This window comes from Danio rerio, chromosome 4 (assembly GCF_049306965.1).
Source record: "Danio rerio strain Tuebingen ecotype United States chromosome 4, GRCz12tu, whole genome shotgun sequence".
In the NCBI taxonomy this organism is placed as follows: Eukaryota; Metazoa; Chordata; class Actinopteri; order Cypriniformes; family Danionidae; genus Danio; species Danio rerio.
The window spans coordinates 69,377,501-69,402,144 of NC_133179.1; the positions used below are offsets into that span (position 1 = coordinate 69,377,501).

General features: G+C 40.2%; 2 protein-coding genes across 4 annotated transcripts in view; both read right to left on the reverse strand.

The window, feature by feature from the left end:
- Window positions 1-13,708, reverse strand: part of si:cabz01021433.2 — a 15,462-nt gene extending 1,754 nt beyond the window's left edge. Inside the window, exons 1-3 of the mRNA XM_002662150.8 lie at window positions 13,661-13,708; window positions 13,027-13,180; window positions 1-2,560 (exon numbers count right to left, since the gene is read on the reverse strand). The exon at window positions 1-2,560 is cut by the window's left edge and continues 1,754 nt beyond it. Coding sequence (XP_002662196.1) covers window positions 1,893-2,560; window positions 13,027-13,144 — 786 coding nt within the window. The 5' untranslated portion in view covers window positions 13,145-13,180; window positions 13,661-13,708 and the 3' untranslated portion in view covers window positions 1-1,892. The remainder of the gene's footprint in view (window positions 2,561-13,026; window positions 13,181-13,660) is intronic.
- A 473-nt stretch (window positions 13,709-14,181) lies between these two features.
- wu:fc30c06 lies at window positions 14,182-24,515 on the reverse strand. Of its 3 annotated transcripts, XR_012401441.1 has the most exons (4): window positions 24,441-24,499; window positions 21,660-21,826; window positions 15,039-16,487; window positions 14,182-14,998 (listed from the first exon to the last, which is right to left on the reverse strand). XR_012401441.1 is itself a non-coding variant. In XM_068219523.1 (3 exons), exons 1-3 carry the CDS (start codon window positions 23,039-23,041, stop codon window positions 15,367-15,369), a joined length of 1,416 nt encoding a protein of 471 aa, XP_068075624.1. In that variant the 5' UTR covers window positions 23,042-24,499; the 3' UTR covers window positions 14,182-15,366. The 3 variants fall into 3 exon arrangements, 2 of the variants coding, with proteins under 2 accessions (XP_068075624.1, NP_001314845.1); XM_068219523.1 differs by having other exon boundaries at window positions 14,182-16,487; window positions 22,914-24,499; NM_001327916.1 differs by lacking the exon at window positions 14,182-14,998 and having other exon boundaries at window positions 15,145-16,487; window positions 24,441-24,515.
- Between the last annotated feature and the right edge of the window lie 129 nt (window positions 24,516-24,644).

Below are 24,644 nucleotides of genomic sequence, written 5' to 3' on the forward strand. Positions count from 1 at the left end.
AACCCAAAGCAAAAATAAATTTGGGAAAAGTAAAAATTTAAAAGAACTGCAAAGCGAAAATTCAAGTTCTGGGGGAAAAAAGGAAGTTTGCAAACAAAAAAAGAACTGCAAATATGAATCAAGCAGTGCAAAAAATAAAAATAAATAAATTCTTACAATAAAAAAAAAAAACTATATATATTTGCTAAATATTTTTGTCTTTACAAAACCAAACAATATAAAGGAACTTCTACGTTTATGGGCAGGTCCAGGCCTACTGGGCTGTAAGACCACCTCGGTAATACTGTCTCCAGGTGATTACATCACTTAAAAGGTTTGGGCCTGTCGGCGCCAATAGCCTAGTGCAGGGCTGTCAAACTCAATTCCTGGAGGGCCGAAGCCCTGCACAGTTTAGTTCCAACCCTGCTCCAACACACTTACCTGTAGGTTTCAAACAAGCCTGAAGGACTCAATAAGTTTGATCAGGTGTGTTTAATTAGGGTTGGAACGAAACCGTGCAGAGCTGCGGCCCTTTTGGAACTGAGTTTGACACCTGTGGCCTAGTGGTTAGTGCGTTGACACATAGCACCGAGGTGCTCGCAGCGACCCGAGTTCGATTCCCGTCTCGAGGTCCTTTGCTGATCCTTCCCCTATCTCTGCTCCCCACACTTTCCTGTCTCTATATCTCCACTGTCCCATCAATAAAGGTGAAAACCCCTAAAAAATAAATATATATAAAACAAAACAAAAAAAGGTTTGGGCCTGCCGTAAACACCCAAACTCCCTCGACTCCGCTCCCCTTGTCAAATCAGTGCCACAACGTGAAATGCGCAGACACGTGAAGTGCAAAGTCAAAACCGCATCGCAATTGACTGGATGAGTTAAGCCTGGTTTATACTTCTGTGTCAGGTGACCGGCGTAACCCACGGCGCAGGCAACGCGCGTGGCTGTGCATTTATACTGCTGCGCGCTGTCTCTGTTGGTCTGCATTAACACTTCCGAAACGCTAGTGGGCAGTGAGGTGTTAATGCTCCTCTGTGTCGAGTTTCTTCGCTGATGTTTTGCTTTTCCTGAACACTTCCGTGATGTACAAGTGGCTCAAACTCGCTCATTTTGAGGCAGGAACCGGCGGACGTGCAACAACTTTAACTAAGAGGTAAACAAAAAACAAAACTTTCCATCCGGAGCTCCTTCACGGGACTCCACACTTGTAAACAATCGCTCGCGCCATTCGCGCGGCTCTCAGTCCCGCCCAGACACGTCAGCGCTACCAAGCCGACCAATCGCAGAGCTTGCGCTACGCGTCGTTGCGACGTGTAGTTACATTTTTTGAGAGGTGCACGTCAGTAACGGCGACGGCCACGGCGAAGGGCTATGCGTCAGCGCCGTAGCATACGCCGGTGTTTGACGCAGAAGTATCAGCCTTTATGCTTTAAAAAAGTTTTGCAAAAAAAAAAAAATAAATTCTTGCAAATATTTTAGGTTCTTTTTGTTTGCAAATTTTTATATCTCAAAACTTGATTTTCCCTTTGCAGTTCTTTTATTTTATTTTGCAAGTATATATGGCCCTAAATGGACTCCATAGCACATCTCATTTGAATTTAAAGTGACAGTCACCAAAACTCCACCATTAGGATCAAAGCCTGAAAGGAGAAAAATTAAAGAGTTATAAGACATTATTTAATGTGGTGAAACTTCACACACACACTCTCTCTAGGGACATCAGAGACTTCACATCTTGTAAAAATAAGCATAATAGGTCCCCTTTAAATAAGTGTGAAAATAGAGCTGAGGGGCTTCCAAGTGCTTTTTGAAAACCCTGGTTTACTGTTATGCCTTTTTAAAAATTTAATTAGGCCTAATACATTTTTTTCTCCATATTAATCTGCAAGTCATGTCTTTAAGTAAACCTCTTAGAAGTCGAAATGAGTTAGCGAATGCTCTTTCAGTTCATTTTGATACGAGAAACACTTTCCACAGTGCTGGCAGGACAAAAGCTTCTCTTCGGTGTGAATCTTCATGTGGATGTTTAGGTATCCTTTTCGGCAGAATTCTTTTCCACAGTGGTGGCAGGTGTAGGGGTTCACGTCGGCGTGAACTCTCATGTGGTCTTTGAGACTTCGGCTGTACCCAAAACTGGCTCCGCATTCAGCGCACGTGTACGGCTTCTCTCCGGTGTGAATCCTCATGTGGATTTTGCGAGTCTGCTTGTGCTTAAAGCTCACGCCGCACTCGCTGCATGTGAAGGGCTTCTCTCCGGTGTGAATTCTCATGTGGACGTCGAGTCTCGTCTTGTGCGTGAAGCTCATTCCACATGTGCTGCAGATGTGTCGGCATATGTGCTTTTTGAGGTTGTGTTTTCGACTGTATACCTTACCGCACTGTTTGCACGCCATCTCTCCGGTGTGGATTCTCATGTGGACCTTAAGGTTTTTTTTGCTACTGAAACTCCTTCCACAGAGTCGGCACGAGAAATCACTCTTTTGGTCTCTTTTTTCGGTCTCTGAGTCTTCGGTTTCAGTTTTGAACTCTTGTTCTTCCTTAATCTGCTCAGTCGGTTCTTCCTTTACGGCAGTCAGATCTGAGATAAAGAGACAAAACAATGACCGACGTTAAAACCAAGATGTTAATACTACCAAAACATCTGCTACCTCTAATCTTTAGTAGGGATGCACCAATCCCGATACTTGGATCGGATATCGGTTCAATACCGCATATTTTTTCTGGATCGGGTATCGGCCAATTGGTTCTTGCGCATGCGCTATATTCTGTGTAATTTATAGGCCAACAAAAGCCACGAAGGTAGCCTATTATAAGGCACTAGAAAGTAGTCATGTAGGCTACTATATCTCAAATGTTCTGAAGCCATTTTATAGTTTAACGTGAAGCACAGATGAATGTTCAAGTGCTTAAATTCATGTTCAGTTCAGCGCTTCTCTCCGCTGCGCCTGTCAATCATTCTTCATTCATTCGCAATTCAAACTCCACGTTCATGACAACACAAGAAACTCTCTAAGACTTATTGTTCCTGTTAATACAAGTACCGTATTTTCCGCACTATAAAGCGCACCGGATTATAAGACGCAGTCTCAAATACGGGGTCTATTTCTGCACTTAACCCATACATAAGGCGCACGCTAAACTACACTGTCTGCAAAAAAAAAGGTAATGGAAGCAAAACAGTTAACATATTTTAGTTGAACTTTATTGTACTATTTAACAATACACTCACATTATTATTATTTTTTGAATCAGTCTTCTTCCACAAATCCATCAAAGTCCTCATCTTCTGTGTGTGAATTGAACAGCTGGGCAGTTTCATCATTGTCGTAGTCAGTCTCATTGCCGGGTGGCTGTTCAGCAATGATGCCGGCTTTTGCGAAAGCTCGGACAGCAGTTAAAGCAGACACCTTAGCCCAGGCATCCACAATCCATTTACATATGGTGGCGTAACTCGCCCGGTGCTGCCTACCAGTCTTAGTAAAAGTGTGTTCGCCGTCTGTCATCCATTGCTCGCACGCAGCTCGCAACTTCACTTTAAACGCCCTGTTTACAACAATATCCAGCGGTTGGAGTTCTTTTGTTAGTCCTCCCGGAATGACAGCAAGCTCCGAATTTATTCAAGTTGGTTTCCTAACTCTGGCCACCTTGCTTTGTTCCCGCGGAAACTCTGTTTTGTCTTCTTAACTTGGCGCAGTTCATTTTCTTGTGTCCTCCACTTCCGAACCACAGATTCATTTATGTGGAATTGTTTCGCAGCTGCTCTATTCCCATTTACAACCGCGTAACTAGTAGCTTGTAGTTTGAATTGTGCGTCGTAAGCATGTCTCTTCACTGGTGCCATTTTCGGGGATCATTAGACAAACATATGTGGTTTTGATTGATTTATTGCTGCTGCATACGGAGTGTACGTTTTACGTCTCTGTGTCGGCGGGAAATGCTCCGACAGCCAATCAAGCGGAGCGCTTTTCGAAATCACACAACTTTTTTTTTACAGATTTTTGAACTCCGTGCACACATAAAGCGCACCGGATTATTAGGCGCACGGCCGTTTTATGACAAAGTTTAAGGCTTTTAGGTGCGCCTTATAGTCAGTGGAGAAAAAGTTTTGCATTAAATGGGTTCATTTTGACCTGAAACAAGGAGTTCATTGCTGTTTCTAAATCATGTTGCGCTGTTAGATCAGCAGATTGCATTCGCAACACTGGAGTAGAGAGGGTTATTACCTGCTCTTCACACCCAAAGTAGGCCTACCTTGAATTTTAAATGAGAAAAGACTCAATAACACATTGGACAGATCCTCAACGCACTGTTTTTTCCCCCTTTGTGACCGCAGATACCGGAGGGCTCTGCGCTGTCTCAGTGATGCATCAAGCTCTTCGTTCACGCGCCGGCTGCACAGACTAATACATTATTCTCACAATAATTTTCTGTTCTCTCATCCTTTCGACTGCAAATAGTTTGTAAAGCCTGGCTCATTGTGGTCAAAGTAGCTGATTAAATGAATAAAAGTGAAACTTACGGTGCAATATGGATGGTCATCAACAGAAAATGATTTAGCAGAATATAGGCTACTCTGTGTAATATTTCAGCCATTTTATATATATCAACATTTTATTTTAGGGTGTCCGCGAGGTCTTATAAAGTAGATAAATCAATTATGAGAAAATTAAGGCTCTTAAAAGGTATCAAAAAATCTTAAATCTTGTTTTTACAAGGTCTTAAATTTTGTTCAAGCGGTGACCAGTGTGTTTTACTCCAAAAAAGTTTGAATATATATATATTTTCTATTATTAACAAAGACATGCTTGATCCATGTGATTGATTTGGGCTGGCTCCTCCATCCGGGTGATGTCACGTAATTTGCGTCAAACGCAGGAAGGTGCTGTGACGCTCTCCACATGTAACGAAACCATCGAGCGAAACAGATGGGAAAATGTAAATTTGCAAACTCCTGGTTGAAGAAAGACGAGTTTAAACAGTGGCTGAAGCCTGTGTCTGAAAACAGCAGCGTAATTTATTTTTTCAAGCTTTGTTTCTTCTGTGCTTATCCGAGTTCTGTTGCACCTTTATGCTCCATTGATTTATTTGACTACAATTGTTTATTAACAACTGTTTATAAAGTTAAAGCAGGGCTATTCAATTAGTTTGTCATAAGGGCCAGATCATGAAGAGCCTCCCAAATGAGAGGTGGGAGAGATATGACTTGCAATATGAGTGATGCCACGGTTCCCAATATAATATTGAACCGTACGGTACGACCTCCACGGTTCAATACGCGCTTGTAAATAGCTGTTTTCTCGGTTTTGCGTTTAAATAATTTATGTGCGCTTTATATCACAACAGTGTATAAGAGCCCATATGCTGTATTTTTGCTCCTTAAGACCCCCACGTTGGCTTTTTCTACATTAAAATGTTAATATTTTAAAACTACATAAGTATCAGTGCATAGTAAAAATAGGCTTTTTTTTTACAAACATATTCAAGTGTTGTATTTTTAAAGCACAACAAAAGCAGCGCATTGCTCAAGTAGACTTCTACACTAAGACACGTTCATATGTTATGTTTTAAACTGCATAACGGTAGAGCTGCAACGATATTGGTTGTACGATTATAGTCTGAAGAATAATCATGGTTTCACGATTATCACGTCTAATGTAAATTTAAGTATTTAGATTAACTGTTACCATCTGCGTTCATACAAAAATAATCAATTTAATAATAATTAGTCTAGCATATCTTTTGTTTATGTTGCACTGAATGGCACGCACAACTCTCACCGCTACAGCGCCAGATGTTTTTTACTGAGTGCGGCCGAAAAGCCACGAGCGCGTTGCTCTGCTTGTGCGCGCATATATTCCTACATTAGAAATAAAAAACTTGCACGCGAAAAGACGCGATATGTGAATGACCCGCTGCTATAGTTGATCCAACGTGCCTGCATATTGCCCTCGGTGTACAAGCTCAGAACGTTAAACAAGCGTACAGTTGGCATAACTTTGTTTAGTTGCAGCAGTTTTGTTCTGTGCTAAAGAATTTACAATTAATTAACCGTGACAAATTAAAGTGCAGTTCATCGGCTAATCGTTGCATTCCTAATATCGATATCAGTGCATTTTACAAAAGGCCTTTTCTACAAACATTTTCAAATGTTTTCGGCTGCCCGCGCCACTCGCTTAATGTCCCTGAACCTGTAGAGCAGGGCTGAATTGGCAGCCCGTAGGCTGAACCCGGCCCCCGAGGCAATTTGTTTCCACTCTCCAAATAGTGAGACCAAGACATCAAAAATAAATTTAGTTCAGTCGAAAAATAGCTACTATAGCTATGAAGTGACGTGCGTCTGTTCAATACAGCACAAGCTGCAGTTGAAGGAGAGCGTGACTCACCTGACATTAAGAGAGCGCGGGCAGCCGAAAACATTTGGATATGTTTGTAGAAAAGTCCTTTCGTAGAATGACACTGATATTGTTAATAGGGACGCACTGATTAGCCGATTTCACTATTAACCGCGCTTTAATCGTAAAGGCTTCTCAACTCCGCGTTTCTGTTGCACTGAATGAAACTGCTGCAACTAAACAAAGTTATTATGCCACCTGTGCGCTAGTTAAAAGTTCCGAGCTTGTACACCAAGGCTAATACGCACGCATACAGGATTGACCATAGCAGTGAGCCGTTTACATATTGCGTCTTTTCCGCAAACAAGTTCATTATTTTCAATGGACACGTGTGCGCACGGCTTGCAAGTGGACCTCCAGGTTCACTCACGCTGTAGTAGTGAGAGTTGTGCGAGACCTTCAGTGCAATGTAAACAAAAGATACGTTCGACGAATTATTACAAATGATTAAAATGATTATGTATGTATGAACGCAGATAATAACAATAGTTCATGTAGCGGCTTTCCAATTGCCGCTACTGTTGGTAGAGTGAGCAGTTTTGTACGAGTAAAAAATCAAAGTCCGTAGGCAAAATAGATGCAAATAAAAACGTCTTTATTTTCCAATCAACAGAATTACTTATTCACTTTCCTTAATATATATGCACACTTCTCTGTTACCTTGAGTTGCGTTACGTTACGCTCAGTTACGATCAAAAACTGTGTGCTTCCTACCAACACTGTCTCATGCTGTGTTCACACCAGACGCGGAACGCCCGGATAAATAGCGCTATTCGCGCGTAAATAGCCGCGTGAACATTTGAGTTTACTCGCTTCATTCGCGTGTCAAATTCACATCAGAACAGACGCGGATTCGCGTGATGGGCAGGGCTTCTGTCTGCCCAGTGACTCTAGCTTCATTGCTAAATGGCTAACATGGATTTTATGAAGAAAATAACAGTGTTTATGTGCTTTATGAAGACTGAAAAACAGCGTTGATACGTTTAGGGTCGTGTCTGAGTCCACTACATCCTTTCAGAGGTGCATCCAGCTCTGTGAGCTCATAAACTCCTCCAGAAATTGAACCTGGATGACGGAGGCTTTCAGCGGTGCTTCTGACTGAGCCCAGCCCAGTTTGATGAACTGTTGACGGTGAAGGCTGGAGGATTTCCCTCGGAACACCGACAACAGGTTCTACGTCACAATCACGCCCCCACAAGAGCAAGCTTCTGATTGGTTAACGCGGCGCGAATGTACGCTGAAGTTCAGATTTTCAAAATTGAGAGATTCGCGCGAAACGCTTGTTAAGCGCGTCAAACGCGCAAAACGCTCAATTCGTCCCGCGCCATTCGTGCAATTTGCGTCATTCGCACCGTGCCATTAGCGCGTATCGCGCCGCAGGATGTCTATTCGAGCGTTTGCATTGACTTAACATGTAAATCACTCGCGCTTTACGTGCGTTCCGCATCTGGTGTGAACGCAGCATTACTCCATGCAGTGAAGCCACAGTTATATAGTCTCCTACTGACACCTTGTGGTCAATCGCCAATATACAATGTATGGCTACATACTACATACTACTACAGTTAATTTAAATTCCTAGCTAATATATAGCTTAAATTAACATTAGACAGATAGTATTTTTTATTTATTCCTATTTTAATTTATTTATTCATTGTTCTGTCATTTACTTTTGTTGTAAAATTAATCACTCATGTTTAAATCAGAAAATTTGCCAAGACAGAAATGGACTATTGTTTGTTTTTATTATAATTTTTTTCTGCTGTATTTGGTTACTGGGCAGCAATAAACAACATTTTCCTGTGATTGTCTAAACTAGTAGTGTTTTGAATTTAATAAATGCATAATAATCGTGACAACCATTATTCTTCAGACTATATAATTGTACAATGAAAGTCTATAATCGTTGCATCCCTAATTGTTACGCAGTTCAAAACACAACCTATGAATGTGTCTGAATGCAGAAGAAGCCTACTTGAGCAATGCACAGCTTTTGTTGTGCTTTAATAATACAACATTTGAATATGTTTGGAAAAAGCCTATTGTACGATGCACTGATACTATGTAGTTTCAAAGTACAATATATTAACATTTTAATTCAGAAAAAGCCAACGTGGGGGTCTTAAGGAGCAAAAATACAGCATACGGGCTCTTATATGCTGTTGTGTCATCACTCATAATGCTAGTCATATCTCTCCGGCCCCTCATTTGGGATGCTTTTCATGAACTGGCCCCCATGACAAACTAATGGAATAGCCCTGCTGTATACTGTACTGATGTATGGTAGCATAATATGCTCATTTCCGACTATTCTGCTGTGGACACATTAATGTGACTTTATTATATCCGATATTCGTAATTCTTTAAACTATATTTAATGGCACGTAATTTGTTAAGTTTTATGTCTTTCTGTTGTATTCATATTGTGTATTATTATCTCCAAAATAAATAATAAAAAAAGCCGTGTAGCATCAACCAGGGACGGAGTGGGACTCCTTTTTAGCTCTCTAAGCCTTAGACCGGCCCACCTCAGTCGACGACTGACTATATTAAACTAACGTCATTCTCCAATTCAGTTTCTAATGACACTAACACGTCTTTTTCAAGGACACGGCTGCTTTAGAACTTGAAATGTTTATCATAAATATGAGAACATTAATTCTTTATAGATACCCAGTCCTTTGTAATTGTTGTCACCGTCAAAAAAAAATGTACCCCTACATAAGTAACCCAAACAGTATTTTATGTCTTAACACTGAAACTGAAAAAATGATGTTACATGCTGTTGGGGTCCGAACTCGGATCGGCAGCATCCTAACGTAATGCTATAGCCACAAGACCAGTGTTTCTCAACAGGTGGGTTGCGGGAACATTTTCAGTGGGTCGCGGAGTGTGTGGTCAAAAAACAACAACAAAAGTTTGATTTTGTACTTATTTTGCTTATACCAGACTTTTATTTTGAAATGCGTGCGCGACAACCCTACCGTTTGACAAGTGAAATTTCATTTAATTATTGCAACAAACATGTCGAAGCGCAAGTACGACCACAAATATGTTAAGTATGGATATATATATATATATATATATATATATATATTGACGACAAAAAAGACTTAAAGCCTCAGTGTCATATGTAGTGAGGTGCTCTCATAAAAGAGCATAAAACCTTCTATGTTAAAACAACATTTAGAAACCAGAAAACATGTTTTATTAAGAGTTTATTATGAACAATATTTGTCGTTTTTACTTTGTAATATTTCTATAATTTTATCTATTTTGTTGAATGACATCAATAAAATAGTGTTTATTTGTAAGTCTTGGTAAATTTCTTATGATGTGTCAGTCTTCTGATGTATCAGTGCTTGTTTATGTTAACAAATAAATACAAATTATAATTCCTAAAATTGTTTTATAGATCCTAAAAATTTGGGTCGCGGCTTGATGACCATGTAAAAATGTGGGTCCCATGGCCAAACCAGTTGAGAACCCCTGCACTAGACCAAGATGGCACTGTTAAGGAATGCATAGTTAACTGCTGCTATTCATGTCTACTCTTTTTTTTTCTTTTTTCTCCCCTTTCTAGATTTCTGATCAAGTTATGTCAGATTTATTAATGTAGTGAATCATCTGATTTTCATTGAGCAGGTGTAATATTCATTAATATTAATTAATATTCACTAAGGTGCCGCTGTTTAGGGCTGCATTTTGCTCACGGGGCTGCGAGAAAATAAACAAAAAGAGCGGAGCTGCGGCAAAATAATGAATAAAAAGAGTGAGGTTGTGGTCAAATAAACAAATAAATGAAAAAAGTGCGACTGGTGAGAGCGCAAGCAGCTAGGGACACGGGCCCTCACAGCCAAACAAACGCACCGGCCCACCGGGAATTCTCCCGGTTCTCCAGATTAGCCAATCCGGGCCTGGCATAAAGGGAGCGCTCTTTTTTTTCTCGATCTCGCACACACATACAGGCATTTAAACGTGCACAAATACACCTTTTAAACTTAACAAAAACTCCCGAAAACCTTTACTGTCTGCTGTGTCTTTAATATGGTGTAAAGATTATTATGCGTTATTGAAACATCAAGGAGGCAGCAAAGAATTTCACTATAAATTAAAACTACTTTATTATTTTATGCAACAGCCTTACATTTAAAAGGGAAACATAAGGGTGATCATACGCAAAAGACCCCAGACTATAAGGTTAGATGTTTTTTTTTCCTTATTTATTTATTTGTTTATGTGTTTGGCGCATGTACTCGTGTTCGATCGGAAACTGTGCCCGCCTCTCCTTTCACTCCGCCCCGAAGCCCCAGCTGGCCCTCTTTGGCCCAAGGTATTCGGCGGGCCAAAAAAGGCCGGCCACTGGCCCCAAGAAAGCCCCGATTAGGCCCCGGAAGTGACAGTGGAAACTTCAGTGTACTTCAGTTAAAATGTCAGCTGACGGCACTAAACTGAAACAGTAGTAAGTCAGTTCCTGACCTCAGAGCAAGGTTCTAGATTTACTTTTGACATTTCTAGTGGTAAGAATAAGTAACTAGCTAACATGCATTACTCAATTCTGAAATAATTGACCTTTTATTCATTTATTTATTTTAAATATTCCTCTTATTTTATCAGATGTAAAATAGAAAGAAACCCTATAGGCTGCACTGCTCTCCCTGAACCTGTGGAGCTTCACAGAAATGATATGCTAGATCACTGAAATGATACGAGTCTAGCTCTTTATTTTGTAATTATTAGTGTTTGTTTTGTAGAAACTATTGCATGTTTTTTACATTTTTTTTCCTTCCACTCAAAAGAACAATTATGGCATTTATACCCCTGAAAATGAGGTATTTTATTAGTTTTTTTTTTTTTATTGGCCATTTCTGATTCTAGTTTTAAGTCATTCTGATTTAACATTATAGCTATATCAGGGCTCGACAATAAGGACTGTGCCTCATGGCCAGCGTGCGAGACGCTCGGGCCAGCGTTGCCTTGTCACAAAAGTTTACCCTGGCTGCAACTGTCAGACAGTTGCATACAAATACAATCTTAGGGTGCTTTCACACATAGACGTTTGTTTCGGAATCTGTCTCGTTGCCCTGTAATTAGCGCGGTTTGTTTGCCATATGTGAATCCAGCAATCGGGCTCAGATCAACATGAAAATCAATCGATCCGAAATCACCTAAATGAGGTGGTCTCTGCTCGATTGAGCTGATTTATTCAGTCTCAGCTCATCTGTTATTTCTCTCTATAATTTAAGCCTAATGCAGAATTCTAGCCAACATTTCCTTAATAGATAGATTAATTCTATAGATCGATTTTTACAAAACTTGACAGCTGAAATGAGGCTCTGTATGAGAGTCTGACCTCTCTGATTTATATTTGGTGACTATATCTGTGGGTGTCGAAATTAAAGTGCACATTTTCACTTATAAAATACACAACTGGTCAAAAGTTTGGGGTCAGTATGATTGTTAAATGTTTTAACATCAGCTACTCCTGCTCACCAAGGCTGCATTTATTTCATCATAAATACAGAACAAACTGTAAAATTGTGAAATTTTATTGCACTATAAAATAACTGTTTAAAAGTAGTTTATCATTTAATTTAATCATTTATTCCAGTGATTTGAAAGATTTTTTAGCTTCATCACTCCAGTCTTCAGAGTCACGTGATCCTTCAGAAATCACTCTGATATTAATTATTATTGCTGTTATTATTATTATTATTATTATTAACAGTTATAGTAATAAAAGCAATTTACACAACAAGAAAGCAGTTATTTTTACATAAATATTTAATAAATAACTAATAAATTAAATTACATTAAAATTGAATAAATTACAATAAATATTTAACATTTTTTCTAAAATTACATTTAATAAATGTCCTTGAGGAACAATAGCTTTCCTTAAAAAAAAAACTGTAAAAAATGTAATAAAACTGACCCTACACTTCTGACCGGTACTGTAAACTTATATACATACACACTATCAAATTTAGTCACATCACAATTGTATTTTTTTAAATTGTCAGTTTGTTACGCTGAATAAAAAGGGTATGTACAGTATTACAATTATATTTGTCTTTTGACACGTTATTTAAAATACTGTATGTGGCTAAGAAATAGCTATTAACTTTTTTTTTTGGTTGGGCAAGTAAAAATCTGAACCAGTAGAAAAAAAAACCTTTGCGTTGAACCCTGTTTATAATAAATTCTTAATAGGAAACTTTTTGGGTTGAATAAGATAATTGTTTGGGCTTTTTAATCTTTAACTATAATGAGAACACCCTCAAAATCCTCCTTTATTAGTGTAGATCTGCAGATCTGATTGAGAATCAAATGACATAGAGGTGAAGTTAGTTTTATATTCAGACATTCGTTCATTAAGAAGTCTCTATATTGTTTAATGTGTTACTTTGAATATTCAATCTGAATTAGCATGCAAGTGTGACTGGAAAACAACACTAGCACTGTTTATTTGACTGTGAACAATGTTGTACTTTGATAGTCATTGGCTGCTAATATGATTTCCCTATTTAGAGTTTGCAAATACTACTTTGGTGAAATTATATTATTAAGGGGAAAGTCTGAATGACCGAATATAAATCCAACTTTACCTCTATTCAAATGACTGAGTTCAGCTTTGAGAATGAAAACCAACCTGTTTGTTCCTCGGGATCTTCTTGTTTCAGCGAGAACACTTCAGCAATCCTGATGTCTTCATGTGTGAATGTTTCTTCAATCTTCACGTCTTCACTCTCCTCTTTAATAAACGCCATCTTTAATATAGCGTCACATGGAACTTCAGAGTTTTTCTGTGTGTTTAAGAGGAGAATAATCAACAGAGAGACGAATAAATGCTAACTAAATCGGTCTGTCCACTAGTTCACTAGTCAGTGCACTAGTGAGGGAGTCAGTCTGAGTGAGAGCCTTAATACAGACTTATTATAATTATTAGTACACATGATTAAAAATAACCTTACAACTTATTAAAAGGCTTATTGAGGCATAATTATAGAACATATTTTATACAGGTTTGTTCGTGTAAACCGCAGGTTGTTTACTAAAGTAACGTTAATGTTTGTTCTTCGTTTTCAGTTGACCAGCAGGTTTCAAAAATCTCCATCACTTCTGTCATACAGAGGCGCTTTATTCACACAAAACCCCATTAAAAAGCACACGTTAGACTTTATAATTAAGTAATGTTACTTTAACAATATCGTTTATAAAGAAAAGACAACATTCAACAGCATCAACCAGCAATTAAAACGAATTAAACCGTTAAAAACACGAACCTTTTCTCAGCCGAATCACAACAGACGCCGGAGCGCGGCGCATATGCTAATGACGTCACAGTCCAATTCAGAATAAAAGTCATCGCTTTGAAATGAATTGACTAATTCGATAAATTAATCTAAATAAATCTATTATGTAATAAAGTGTGTATTTTATATAATATATTCTAGATCACAAAATGATTTATGTGTACTGCCTAATCTTGGCCAGGACGCTCTTGTACAAGAGATTTTTAATCTCAATGTGTTTTACTTGGTAAAATAAAGGTTAGAATATATTTACAAACATAAAATTAATATGCAACATTCAATATGCATTAGGCTTAGGGTATCTCTGATGATTTGCTGGAACTGCTCTCCTTCACGCATTTGTACCAGGGTAGAACATCAGAAAAACACCTTAATAGGAGGCATTTTGTTGAGCCAGAACAAAAACCCTCACTTAAAAGACAGTGAAGTTATTTCATGATGATGGTGCGTAATTCTAATTGGACGAGTCAAATCAAACATTGACAGGTAAATGTTATTAAAAGAAAACCTTTATTTTGAAGTACAATGTTTGACATATCGTATTACGTGGCAATTTTTCATTCATTCTCTTTTCAGCTTAGTCCCTTTACTAATCTCGGGTCGCCACAGAGGAATGAACCGCCAATTATTATTAAAATTATGTTTTGATTAACTAAAGAACATCTATTGGTAAAAGTCGTCATTTTCCTTCATCCTTTACATTAATTAATATATAAATACTACATGAGTATATAATATAAACGTAAATTGTTTGAATGATAATCGAATGTCTTGTGTAGCAAATGCATTGTGATGCACTGTTGGCGACCCATTGATGATTCTCGCAGATTGTGTCTTCGATAGTTCACACTAAGTGATTGTTATGCTGCATTCACAACAGGCGCGGAACGCGCATCAAGCGCGAGTGATTTACATGTTAAATCAATGCAAACGCGCGTATAGACATTGTGCGGCGCAAATTGCACGAATGGCGCGGCCCGAATTGAGCGTTTTGCGAGTTTGAAATGCTTAACGTGTTTTGCGCGAATCACTTGAGTTCGAAAAATCTAAACTACAATACACATTCGCGCCACGTTAACCAATCAGAAGCTTGCTCTTGTGGGGGCGTGATTGTGATGTATCGCCTGTTGTGGGTGTCCCAGGGAAAATCCTACAGCCGACATCGACAACAAGTTCATCAAACTGGGCTGGGCTCAGTCAGAAGCACCGCAAAAAGCCTCCATCAGCCAGGTTCAGTTTCTGGAGAAGTTAATGAGCTCACAGAGCTGGATGCACCTCTGAAAGTATGTAGTGGACTCAGACACAACCCTAAACGTATCGACGCTGTTTTTCAGCCTTCATAAAGCACATAAACACTGTTATTTTCTTCATAAAATCCATGTTAGCCATTTAGCTATGAAGCAAAAGAGGCACCAGGCAGACAGAAGTCCTGCCCATCACGCAAAATCCGCGTCTGTTCTGAAGTGAATTTGATGCGCAAATGAGGCGGATTTGACGTGCAAATGAAGCGAGTAAACTCAAATGTTCACGCGGCTATTTACACGCGAATAGCAAGATTTATCCGCGCGTTCCACGTCTGGTGTGAACACAGCATAACTCACGTGAACGAGCACCAAATTGTCAACGATTTCTCAAAGCCTGTCGGTGAGTCAAAATCATGCAGTCTGAACTCGGCATTACTGGAAGTGACTCCTAACATGGACATTAAGACCTCGTCTATACATAAAGCTCATTCCGCATTGAGAGCACGCGTAAGCCTTCTCTCCGGTGTGAATTCTCAAGTGGCTACGGAGAGTCTGTTTATGCGGAAAACTCTGTCCACACTGAGTGCAAGAGTACGGCTTCTCTCCGGTGTGAACTCTCCGATGGATATTAAGAGTTTGTTTGTGCTTAAAGCTCTGTCCACAGTGGGAGCACGTGTACGGCTTTACTGCGTTGTGAATCCTGACGTGGCTATTAAGAGCCGTTTTTTTCGTAAAACTCAGTCCACATTCAGAGCACTTGTGAGGCTTCTGTCCGGTGTGAATTACCAGGTGGGTGTTAAGAGCATGTTTACGTGTGAAACCAGATCCGCATTGATGGCAGATGTAGGGCTTCTCTCCGGTGTGAGAAGTGAAGTGGACATTAAGAGCATTTTTATGTGTGAAACCTATCCCGCATTGGGAGCACATGTAAGGCTTTTCGCCGGTGTGAATGCGCGTGTGGATACGGAGAGATTGCTTAGTGGCAAAACTCGATCCGCATTGAGCACACGTGTGAGGCTTCTCTCCCGTGTGATTCCTCGTGTGGCTGTTAAAAGTTTGTTTGTGCGTAAAACTCAGTCCGCATTGGGCACACAGGTACGGCTTTTCGCCGGTGTGAATTCTCATGTGGATTTTAAGACATTGCTTCTTCCTAAAACTCAGTTCACATCGGGTGCACGAGTAGGGCTTCTCTCCGGTGTGAATTCTCATGTGCAGATTAAGATTTTTCCGGTATGAAAAGGTCAGTCCGCATTGGGCACACAGATAAGGCTTCACTCCGGAGTGAATGCTCATGTGGCCGTTGAGAGTTTGTTTACGCGTGAAACTCAATCCGCATTGAGAGCACCTGTAGGGCTTTTCTCCAGTGTGGACTCTCATGTGGACCCTCAGATTTTGTTTGTGGGTGAAACTTTTCCCGCATTGGTTGCATGTGAGAGAGCTCTGGATTACTTCTGTCTGTGAGTGAGTGGAATCTTCGTGTTCAGTTTTGAAATCTTGATCTTCCTTGATCGGATCCCTCAGTTGTTCCTGCTCCTTTTTTAGTTCAGTCAGATCTGGAGTTTAAAAAAAAAAAAAAAAGAGCAAGATGGTGTTTATATCGTAAACAAATACATAACCACAACCACATATGTACGGACTTAAAACCAACAACTAGGGGTGTCAAAATTAATTGTTTCCTCGGTTCACCGCGATGCAGACGCGGACAATTTGGTATCGGTTCAGTAATAATCATAACCGGTTAGTATGTACTGACGTCATTCACCTCATATGCGCTCTGTCGCGAGGGAGGCGATTTTTACAACACTCTAGGAGCCAACGCAGAAACTGTGCACAATTTCACTGCGCATGTGTGTTTTCTGTACAGTTTTTCCCTGACACTTACAACAGAAGCCCCTATTTCTCTGCGATTAAATCGCGGGAGTGGTCGGTAACTCTGGTGTAATTTTAACAGGAGTGGGCGGTCTCACAATATCGCTCCCGAGCAAGCAAGCGCGCATGCTTGTTTGTTTGGTGCTGTCTATGTTTGTGTACGTGTGTGAATGAAAGACAGTGGCTGCGTCCGAAACTGCCTACTACTCAGTAGGTACTGCATTTGAATGTAAACGTACTACTCGGCAGTTAGAAAAGTACGTTCTATACAGTATGAATGTGAAAAGTATGAATGGAATTCGGACGTACTACATCCGCCATGTTGTCATGGTCATGTGACCTACCTGCGTCAGTTGCGTCGCCTCACTTCCATTCATGATTTCTCTCGCGGGGCATCATGGGATAGCGCAGCATCCATGGGATGCGCACTTCAGAATCTCGCCGGAAGTAGTAAGTCATCCGGGTACTTCTCGCATACTGATTTTCGAATTCTATGAATTCGGACATGCTACTCGGCTCGCATACTGATTTAGCGTACTGTATAGTATGGAAGTATGCGGTTTCGGACGCAGCCAGTGTGATGCTGTGTGTCTGTGTCTGTGTGTGTTGATACAGACAGCTTGTTATAGCCTCCTCCCAAAATACAACACTGTGTATGAAAAGCATCGTCAATGCACCGAGATATTGTTTTGAACCGAATAGACGGCATGATAATCGTAACCGAACCGTCAGACCAGTGTAGGTTCACACCTCTACAAACAACATAATAAAAATACATGTTAAACAGCTGAGACGTGACTTTGAAATCCGTGTGTCTGTTTGCGCTCGATGAACAGTGGTGAAGAATGGAGAATCGATGACCTTTACAGCCAATCACAGGCATTTCTGTTGAACACAATGGCCAATCAGCGCTGTTTAATAATAATAATAATAATAATACTTCCTTACTAGCGCTTTTCTTGGCACTAAAAGTGCTTTACACAATGGGGGGGGGGGGGGGTCTCCTTATCCACCAGCAAAGTGCAGCATCCACCTGAATGACGCGATGGCAGCCATATTGCGCCAGACCGCACACCACACACTAGCTGATTGGTGGGAAGGAGACAGTGATGAAGCCAATTATGATATGGGGATGGTTAGGAGGCCATGATGGACGGAGGCCAGTGGGCAAATTTGGCCAGGATGCCGGGGTGAAACCCCTACTCTTTTTCGGAGGACATCCAGGGATTTTTAACGACCACAGAGAGTCGGAGCCTCGGTTTAACATCTCATTCGAAAGACAGCGCTCACTGAGCAGTATAGAGTCCCCGTCACTATACTGGGGCGTTAGGACCCACACAGACCGCAGGTTGGGCGCCCCCTGCTGGCCTTGCACCAGACACTACTACAATACACTTTCTTAGGTGCACCTTACTAGTACCAGGTTAGACCCCTTTTGCCTTCAGAACTGCCTCAATCCTTCATGGCGTAGATTTAACAAGGTACTGGAAATATTCCTCAGAGATTTTGCTACATATCGACATGATTGCATCACGCAGTTGCTGCAGATTTGTTGGCTGCACATCCACGATGCAAATCTCCCTTTCCACCACATCCCAAAGGTGCTCAATTGGATTGAGTTCTAGGGATTGTGAGGCCATTTGAGTACATTGAACTCATTAGCCACTTTCACAGTGATACAGGTAAATTTCTGGAAAATTTGCGGAACGACTTTACTGTTAATTTCAAAAAAAGCGCTGTTCACACGGGCACAGACGTTCCGGAATTTTTCTGGAAAAGACCATTCACACATCCGTTCCAAAATACTGCTTAATTTTGACATCATTAACCAGAAATGACCTCTGAACGGCTGTGCTTGTATTTGAAAACATAGAAGGGGTTAGGGGTTTTCTTTACGGAAAATTGTCGGTAATTTTCCGGAAAAGTTTGTATGCGTAAAAGGGGCTTGTGTGTGCCTTTGATGCACCCCTTAATACTTTTTACGTCCTTGTCGCAGCACCAGTGGCATATAGGCACCATAAATTTTATGTCATGCGTGTCATCAATGTCAATAGCCGCTCTTCTAAGAAGAGTTCGGTATGGTTACGGTTGTTTCTCCACCGTGCCAGGAATGGCGAGGCACGATTACATACTATTCTCGGCCCGGAAGAACTGTGCTATTGTTTTTATATCCATGTCCAAATATCGCGATACATCCCTGCTAAAAAATCCAGCTTAAACCAGCCTAGGCTGGTTGGCTGGTTTTAGCTGGTCGACCAGGCTGGTTTTAGAGGGGTTTTGGCCACTTCCAGGCTGGTTTCCAGCCATTTCCAGCCTGGTCTTAGCTCATCAGGCTGGAAAGTGACCAGCTAAATCCAGCTAAAACCAGCTTGACCAGCCTGGTTTAAGCTGGACATAGCTGGTTTTGGCTGGGCTCCCAGCCTGCAAGGCTAGTCAAGCTGGTTTTAGCTGGTCATCTCCCAGACTGACCAGCTAAGACCAGGCTGGAAATGGCTGGAAACCAGCCTGGAAGTGGCCAAAACCCCTCTAAAACCAGCCTGGTTGACCAGCTAAAGCCAGCCAACCAGCCTAGGCTGGTTTAAGCTGGATTTTTCAGCAGGGATATCTAATCGGGAACATTAAATCGTGATACACATTGTATCGTGAGCTGAGTGTATCGTTACACCCCTAGCCATCAGTAATTAAATAGAAAAACAATATACGTCTTAAGAACGAATAGACAAAAAAGGAAGAAAAGTCTCAATCCTACCACTACCAGTTTTGGTTTGGGTTTGTGTCATTTCAAATGCTCAGTCTCGTTAGGAGCTGATCATTTTTCTGTGTTCTTGGAAAAGCAGGCGAGTCAGCCGACCCAATATATGAGCAGGCAGAGCCCGATTCTCGCGATGACCACTGGTGCAATACCATTCTTTGTTATGAGCTGCAGTTTCAATGTAAACTTAGTAAAGGCGAGCTTCTTTGGCGATGATGTGTACAGTATTAGATTTCACATTTAGCGGACATTTGCGCTGAACACGCAGTGAATGCAACGCATCGAGATTCGAGCACCTTCCCCGAAAAACACACGATTAATCTCGGCTGAGACTCAGACTCAGCTTTATTATCCCGTTAGGGAAACTAAAATTGCAACAAGGTACCACACACAGGCGAAGTTCCATGTACACATTAAAAAATACTACTATACAACATCCATACATCAATATCTAGAAACATCCCCCTCCCCCCTGGACTCATTTAATGACCTAATGGCCACCATTATAAAAGAATTTCTGGTTCTATTTGTCCTGCAAATAGGAACCCTAAAACGACGTCCTGATGGCAACAGTTGAAATACAAAGTACAGTGGGTGATCCGGGGTGCATAGGATACCCTGAGCTCTCCTTAGTACATGATTTTGGTAGATTACCATTAGACCAGTCTGATTAAAACCAATGATCTTGCCTGCCACCTTCACCAGGCTGCTTAACCTGTTCTTGCTTGACACACTCAGATTGCCGTACCAAGCTACAATGCAAAAAGATAAAACAGATTCGATAAATTGTTTATAAAACAGCGTCATCATAGAGGTAGAAACCTGAAATGATGAAGTTTACTCAGAAAAAAACAGTCTTTGTTGGACTTTTTTATATACAGCCTGGGTGTTAGGTTGAAATGTCAACATATTATCAATAACAACCCCTAGATATTTATGCGTGTCAACAATTTCAATGTCCAAGCCTTTAATATTAGTTATGTTTGGGGTTGGAGAAGCCTTCCTGTAGTCTATCACCATATCTTTTGTCTTACTTGCATTCAACTGGAGAGAAAATCTATCACACCAGGAAGTAAACTCCTGCACAGCAGGACCATGCCCCAAATCCTGATCGTGGAGGAGACTTACAATAACAGAATCATCTGCATATTTAATGATATGACAATCCCTGTGAATACTACGACAGTCATTAGTATACATGATGAACAAAAGAGGTGAGAGGCAGCAGCCTTGAGGTGACCCAGTGGAACAAAACTGGAAGTCAGAAAGAGCACCGTTAACTCTGACACACTGTTGACGTCCAACTAAAAAATCAAGAATCCATCCACCTGGTGGATCGACATTCACCACATGATCGCTCTCATCTGCGCCATTATTTGTAACTTTAGGTGGGGTTTGCAAACCTGTAAACGTTTCACTCTTCGGCCGTTTGCATTTCCCGTGGTCGCAAAAGCTCCCTGTCATCTGACAGCGGAAAGCCTTGATCGATTGACAGCCAATATGAACTAATATAGCGGCAGGGAAGACTGATTCAGCACGTTTGAGAAAAAAATCAAAGCAGGACGCGCCACAGCCGTTATTTGCAGTCGCACAAATGCTCCCAAATATATAGGTCACAAGCCAGCCGGCCCGGGTGCCCAGTCAGCGCGCGCGAATGATATCGCTCAGGTCCTACTCTCAACATATAAATAAATCTGAGAAAAATTTAGAATAAAGGCCTGCACTTAACACAAACTGGAAATTTATTTTTTAAAAATTGGGCTCGAAAATGTAATACTTCGTTAAATGACGTTATTTTTGAATGCCCTTAATTTTGGCAAATTTTTTACTACCTCGCGGACACCCTGTTTATATAAATAAAAATAAATAAACCCCTGACGTTACGTTCAAGACAAAATTCGAATATAATATTATAGCTTTATTTACTCATTTTAATTAGGAAGAAACTAGTGTGTTTCACAAAATTAATGAATGTTTAGGCATTTTACTCCCCTACTCGGAGTATAAACAACACTCGTCAAATCCCTCCTTCGTTTGTGTAGAGCCGCAGATCTAACTGAGAATCAAATGTCTGAGTTGAGCTTCGGGAATAAAAAAAACCAACCTGTTTGTTCCTCGGGATCTTCTTGTTTCAGCGAGAACACTTCTGCAATCCTGATGTCTTCACGTCTGAACGTTTCTTCAATCCTCAGGTCTTCACTCTCCTCTTTAATAAACGCCATTTTCATTATAGCGTCACATGGAGGCAAAAGTCGCATCAGCAGTTTTTCTCTGTGTTTAGGCGAAGAATAATCAACAGAGAGATGAATGAATACAAACTAAACCTCTGGCAGTGTCTCAATTAGCTCTATAGTTCACTAGTCAGTGCACTAGATAGAGTTAATGGACTAAAACCGACTAGTTAATCTCAATAAGCTAAAAAAAAACAAGACTGCTGCAGAATTTTATGTCGGTAGATTTTTTTCAAGACCAACTAAAGAAACGTAACGGGAGGGGGGGGAAGCTATATATAATAACTAAAAAGCACACAATGAGTTTAAAAAAAAAAAAAAAAAAAAAAGAGTTAAAAAATACCAAAAAAATAATAATAATAATAATAATTAAATACATTTCATTAAACCAGAGGAGTGAAAAATTGACTTTTACCTTCTGGTCAGAATAATTGTATATCTATACATCTATGACATTGAGGTGAGGGACGCACATTCGCCTATAGCAGTTTTAACATGGAGTGACACGACATCTCTGACGTCCAGATGCCACTGAGTGTAGTGACACTTCCGGTGGCACGTCCGGTTTTCCACCGTCATGTGTCACTCGCTAGTGGCATGTGTAGTGACCTGTGTCACTCAGAGTGTCGCGCTGCATGTCACTGCAGTGACATCGACACCCGGCGAAGCTTATGACACTAATTAACACGAGCAAAACCATATTTAATCATTACGTGACTTTTAACCTAATTTATCGCGTCGCAAGTTAGTTTATTTGCTGAGCTACTCCACGATGTTTTAATTTAAACGCATTTATTTTATGTATTGGTAGTCATACTTCCGTACGTAATATAGTCATTTGACAGTACATGTTAAGGCTGATTTATACTTCTGCGTCAAACACCGGCATAGGCTACGGCGCTGACGCATAGCCATTCGCCGTGGCCATCGCCGTCACTGACGTGCACCTCTCAAAAATTGTAACTACACGTCGCAACAACGCGTAGCGCAAGCTCTGTGATTGGTCGGCTTGCTAGCGCTGACGAGTCTGGGCGGGACCGAAAGCCGCGCGAATGGCGCGAGTGATTGTTTACAAGTGTGGAGTCCCGTGAAGGAGCTCCGGATGGAAAGTTTTGTTTTGTGTTTACCTCATGGTTAAAGTTGTTGCACGTCCGCCTGTTCCTGCCTCAAAATGAGCGAGTTTGAGCCACTTGTACATCCCGGAAGTGTTCAGAATAGCAAAACAGAAGCGAAGAAACTCGACACAGAGGAACATTTACACCTTACTGCCTACTAGCGTTTCGGAAGTGTTAATGCAGACCAACGGAGACAGTGCGCAGAAGTATAAATGCACAGCTGCGCGCGTTGCCTGCGCCGTGAGTTGCGCCGGTCACTTGACGCAGAAGTATAAAACAGGCTTTAGTCAAATTTATTGTGGCATGCTTATGTATGGGAGGGGTTACACTTATCTGTTGTACTGTATATTATTGCATCCTGGCAGTTCCTTTGTTCCCTACAATATGGACTTCTCTATGTTTTTAATTCATTCATTTATTTTATTGTTTAACTTATTTTCATTTTAAGGTATTTTAAATAATATGCTTTAAAAAGTTATAATAAAATGCATGTTGAAAACTTATAACATATATGCATGTAAGATAACGGGTGTCATTTGCCTAATGATTTTTAAAAATTAAAGCAAAGAGACTTATAAGATTAATGTGCTTATACTGACACCTACTGGCACATGTCACAAGAAATCGCACGTATGACTTCAAAACAACATTGTACTGTTTTCACTGTTTCATTGACTGTGAAAAATGTTGCGCTTTGCTAGTCACCTATTTACCTCAGTCTCCACAAAGCCAAATAAGAAAAATATCCGTTCTCTGTTTCAGCGCAAGATCATCTCTTGTCCTACTGCTCTCTAGTAGTAGAGCTGACAAATAGGTAATACATTCATTCATTTTCTTTTCCGCTTTGTTAATCAGGGGGCGCCACAGTGGAATGAACCGCCAACTTATCCACCACATATTTTACGCTGCGGATGCGCCTCCAGCTTCAACACATCTGGGTATAATTAACTGGAAAAGAGTATGGTGGTTAATTCCTAATGTACAATAAAACTATTGGAATTATACCAAGTGAGTTGTGCTAATGTTGTTTTAAAGTTATATTTACATGCTATACAAGACCAAACATTTAAAATTAGCGCTTTGCAAGTTCTTACTGTTCTAAAATGAATGAACGTGTGAATATAAAGTCAACTTTACCTCAGTAAAAGTAGTGAGAGTTCCCATTTGATGATTATCGATATAAATAATCGATTATTTACCTCACTATTGTCATTTTTTTGGATTTATCAGTTCATGTTTAGCAGTTTAATGGTCACCTAAAATATCTTTAATTCAAATATGTCTGCAAAGCTGCCTTATTGTGATGTTAAATATTACAAATTCATTGCAAAACACACATTACAAGACGTATTTTCTGTGATGACTTATATACGTTTAATAAATTACACCTTAACGTAACCTCCCCACACAAAACCTCAATAATGATGGGGGAAATAAAACCCTGCAGCATTTCATTCAACGATACATATCTTAATACTAAAATAATAAAGACGGAGCGAGTTGCGTTGATTGAAACGCGTTAAGTGGATAAACACAAACCTTTTCTCAGGCGCAACACAAACAGATGCAGGGGAGCGGAGCAGTCCTGTGATGACGTCAGACAGTGAATACAAAAGAAAAGTCTTTTGTTTATTGTCAACAAAAATGAAGAATATATATATATATATATATATATATATATATATATATATATATATATATATATATATATATATATATATAACTTTTTTATATTATATGCAA

What these genes read in the sequence shown, in the direction of transcription:
- wu:fc30c06 (XM_068219523.1), bottom strand. Translation starts at nt 23,041, where the DNA reads ATGTTCCTCTGTGTCGAGTTTCTTCGCTTCTGTTTTGCTATTCTGAAC. An exon ending in GCAACAACTTTAACCATGAG is followed by an intron (nt 21,827 to 22,913) that starts GTAAACACAAAA and finishes GCCTAAACACAG; the next exon opens with AGAAAAACTGCTGATGCGAC. An exon ending in AGATCCCGAGGAACAAACAG is followed by an intron (nt 16,488 to 21,659) that starts GTTGGTTTTTTT and finishes TTTAAACTCCAG; the next exon opens with ATCTGACTGAACTAAAAAAG.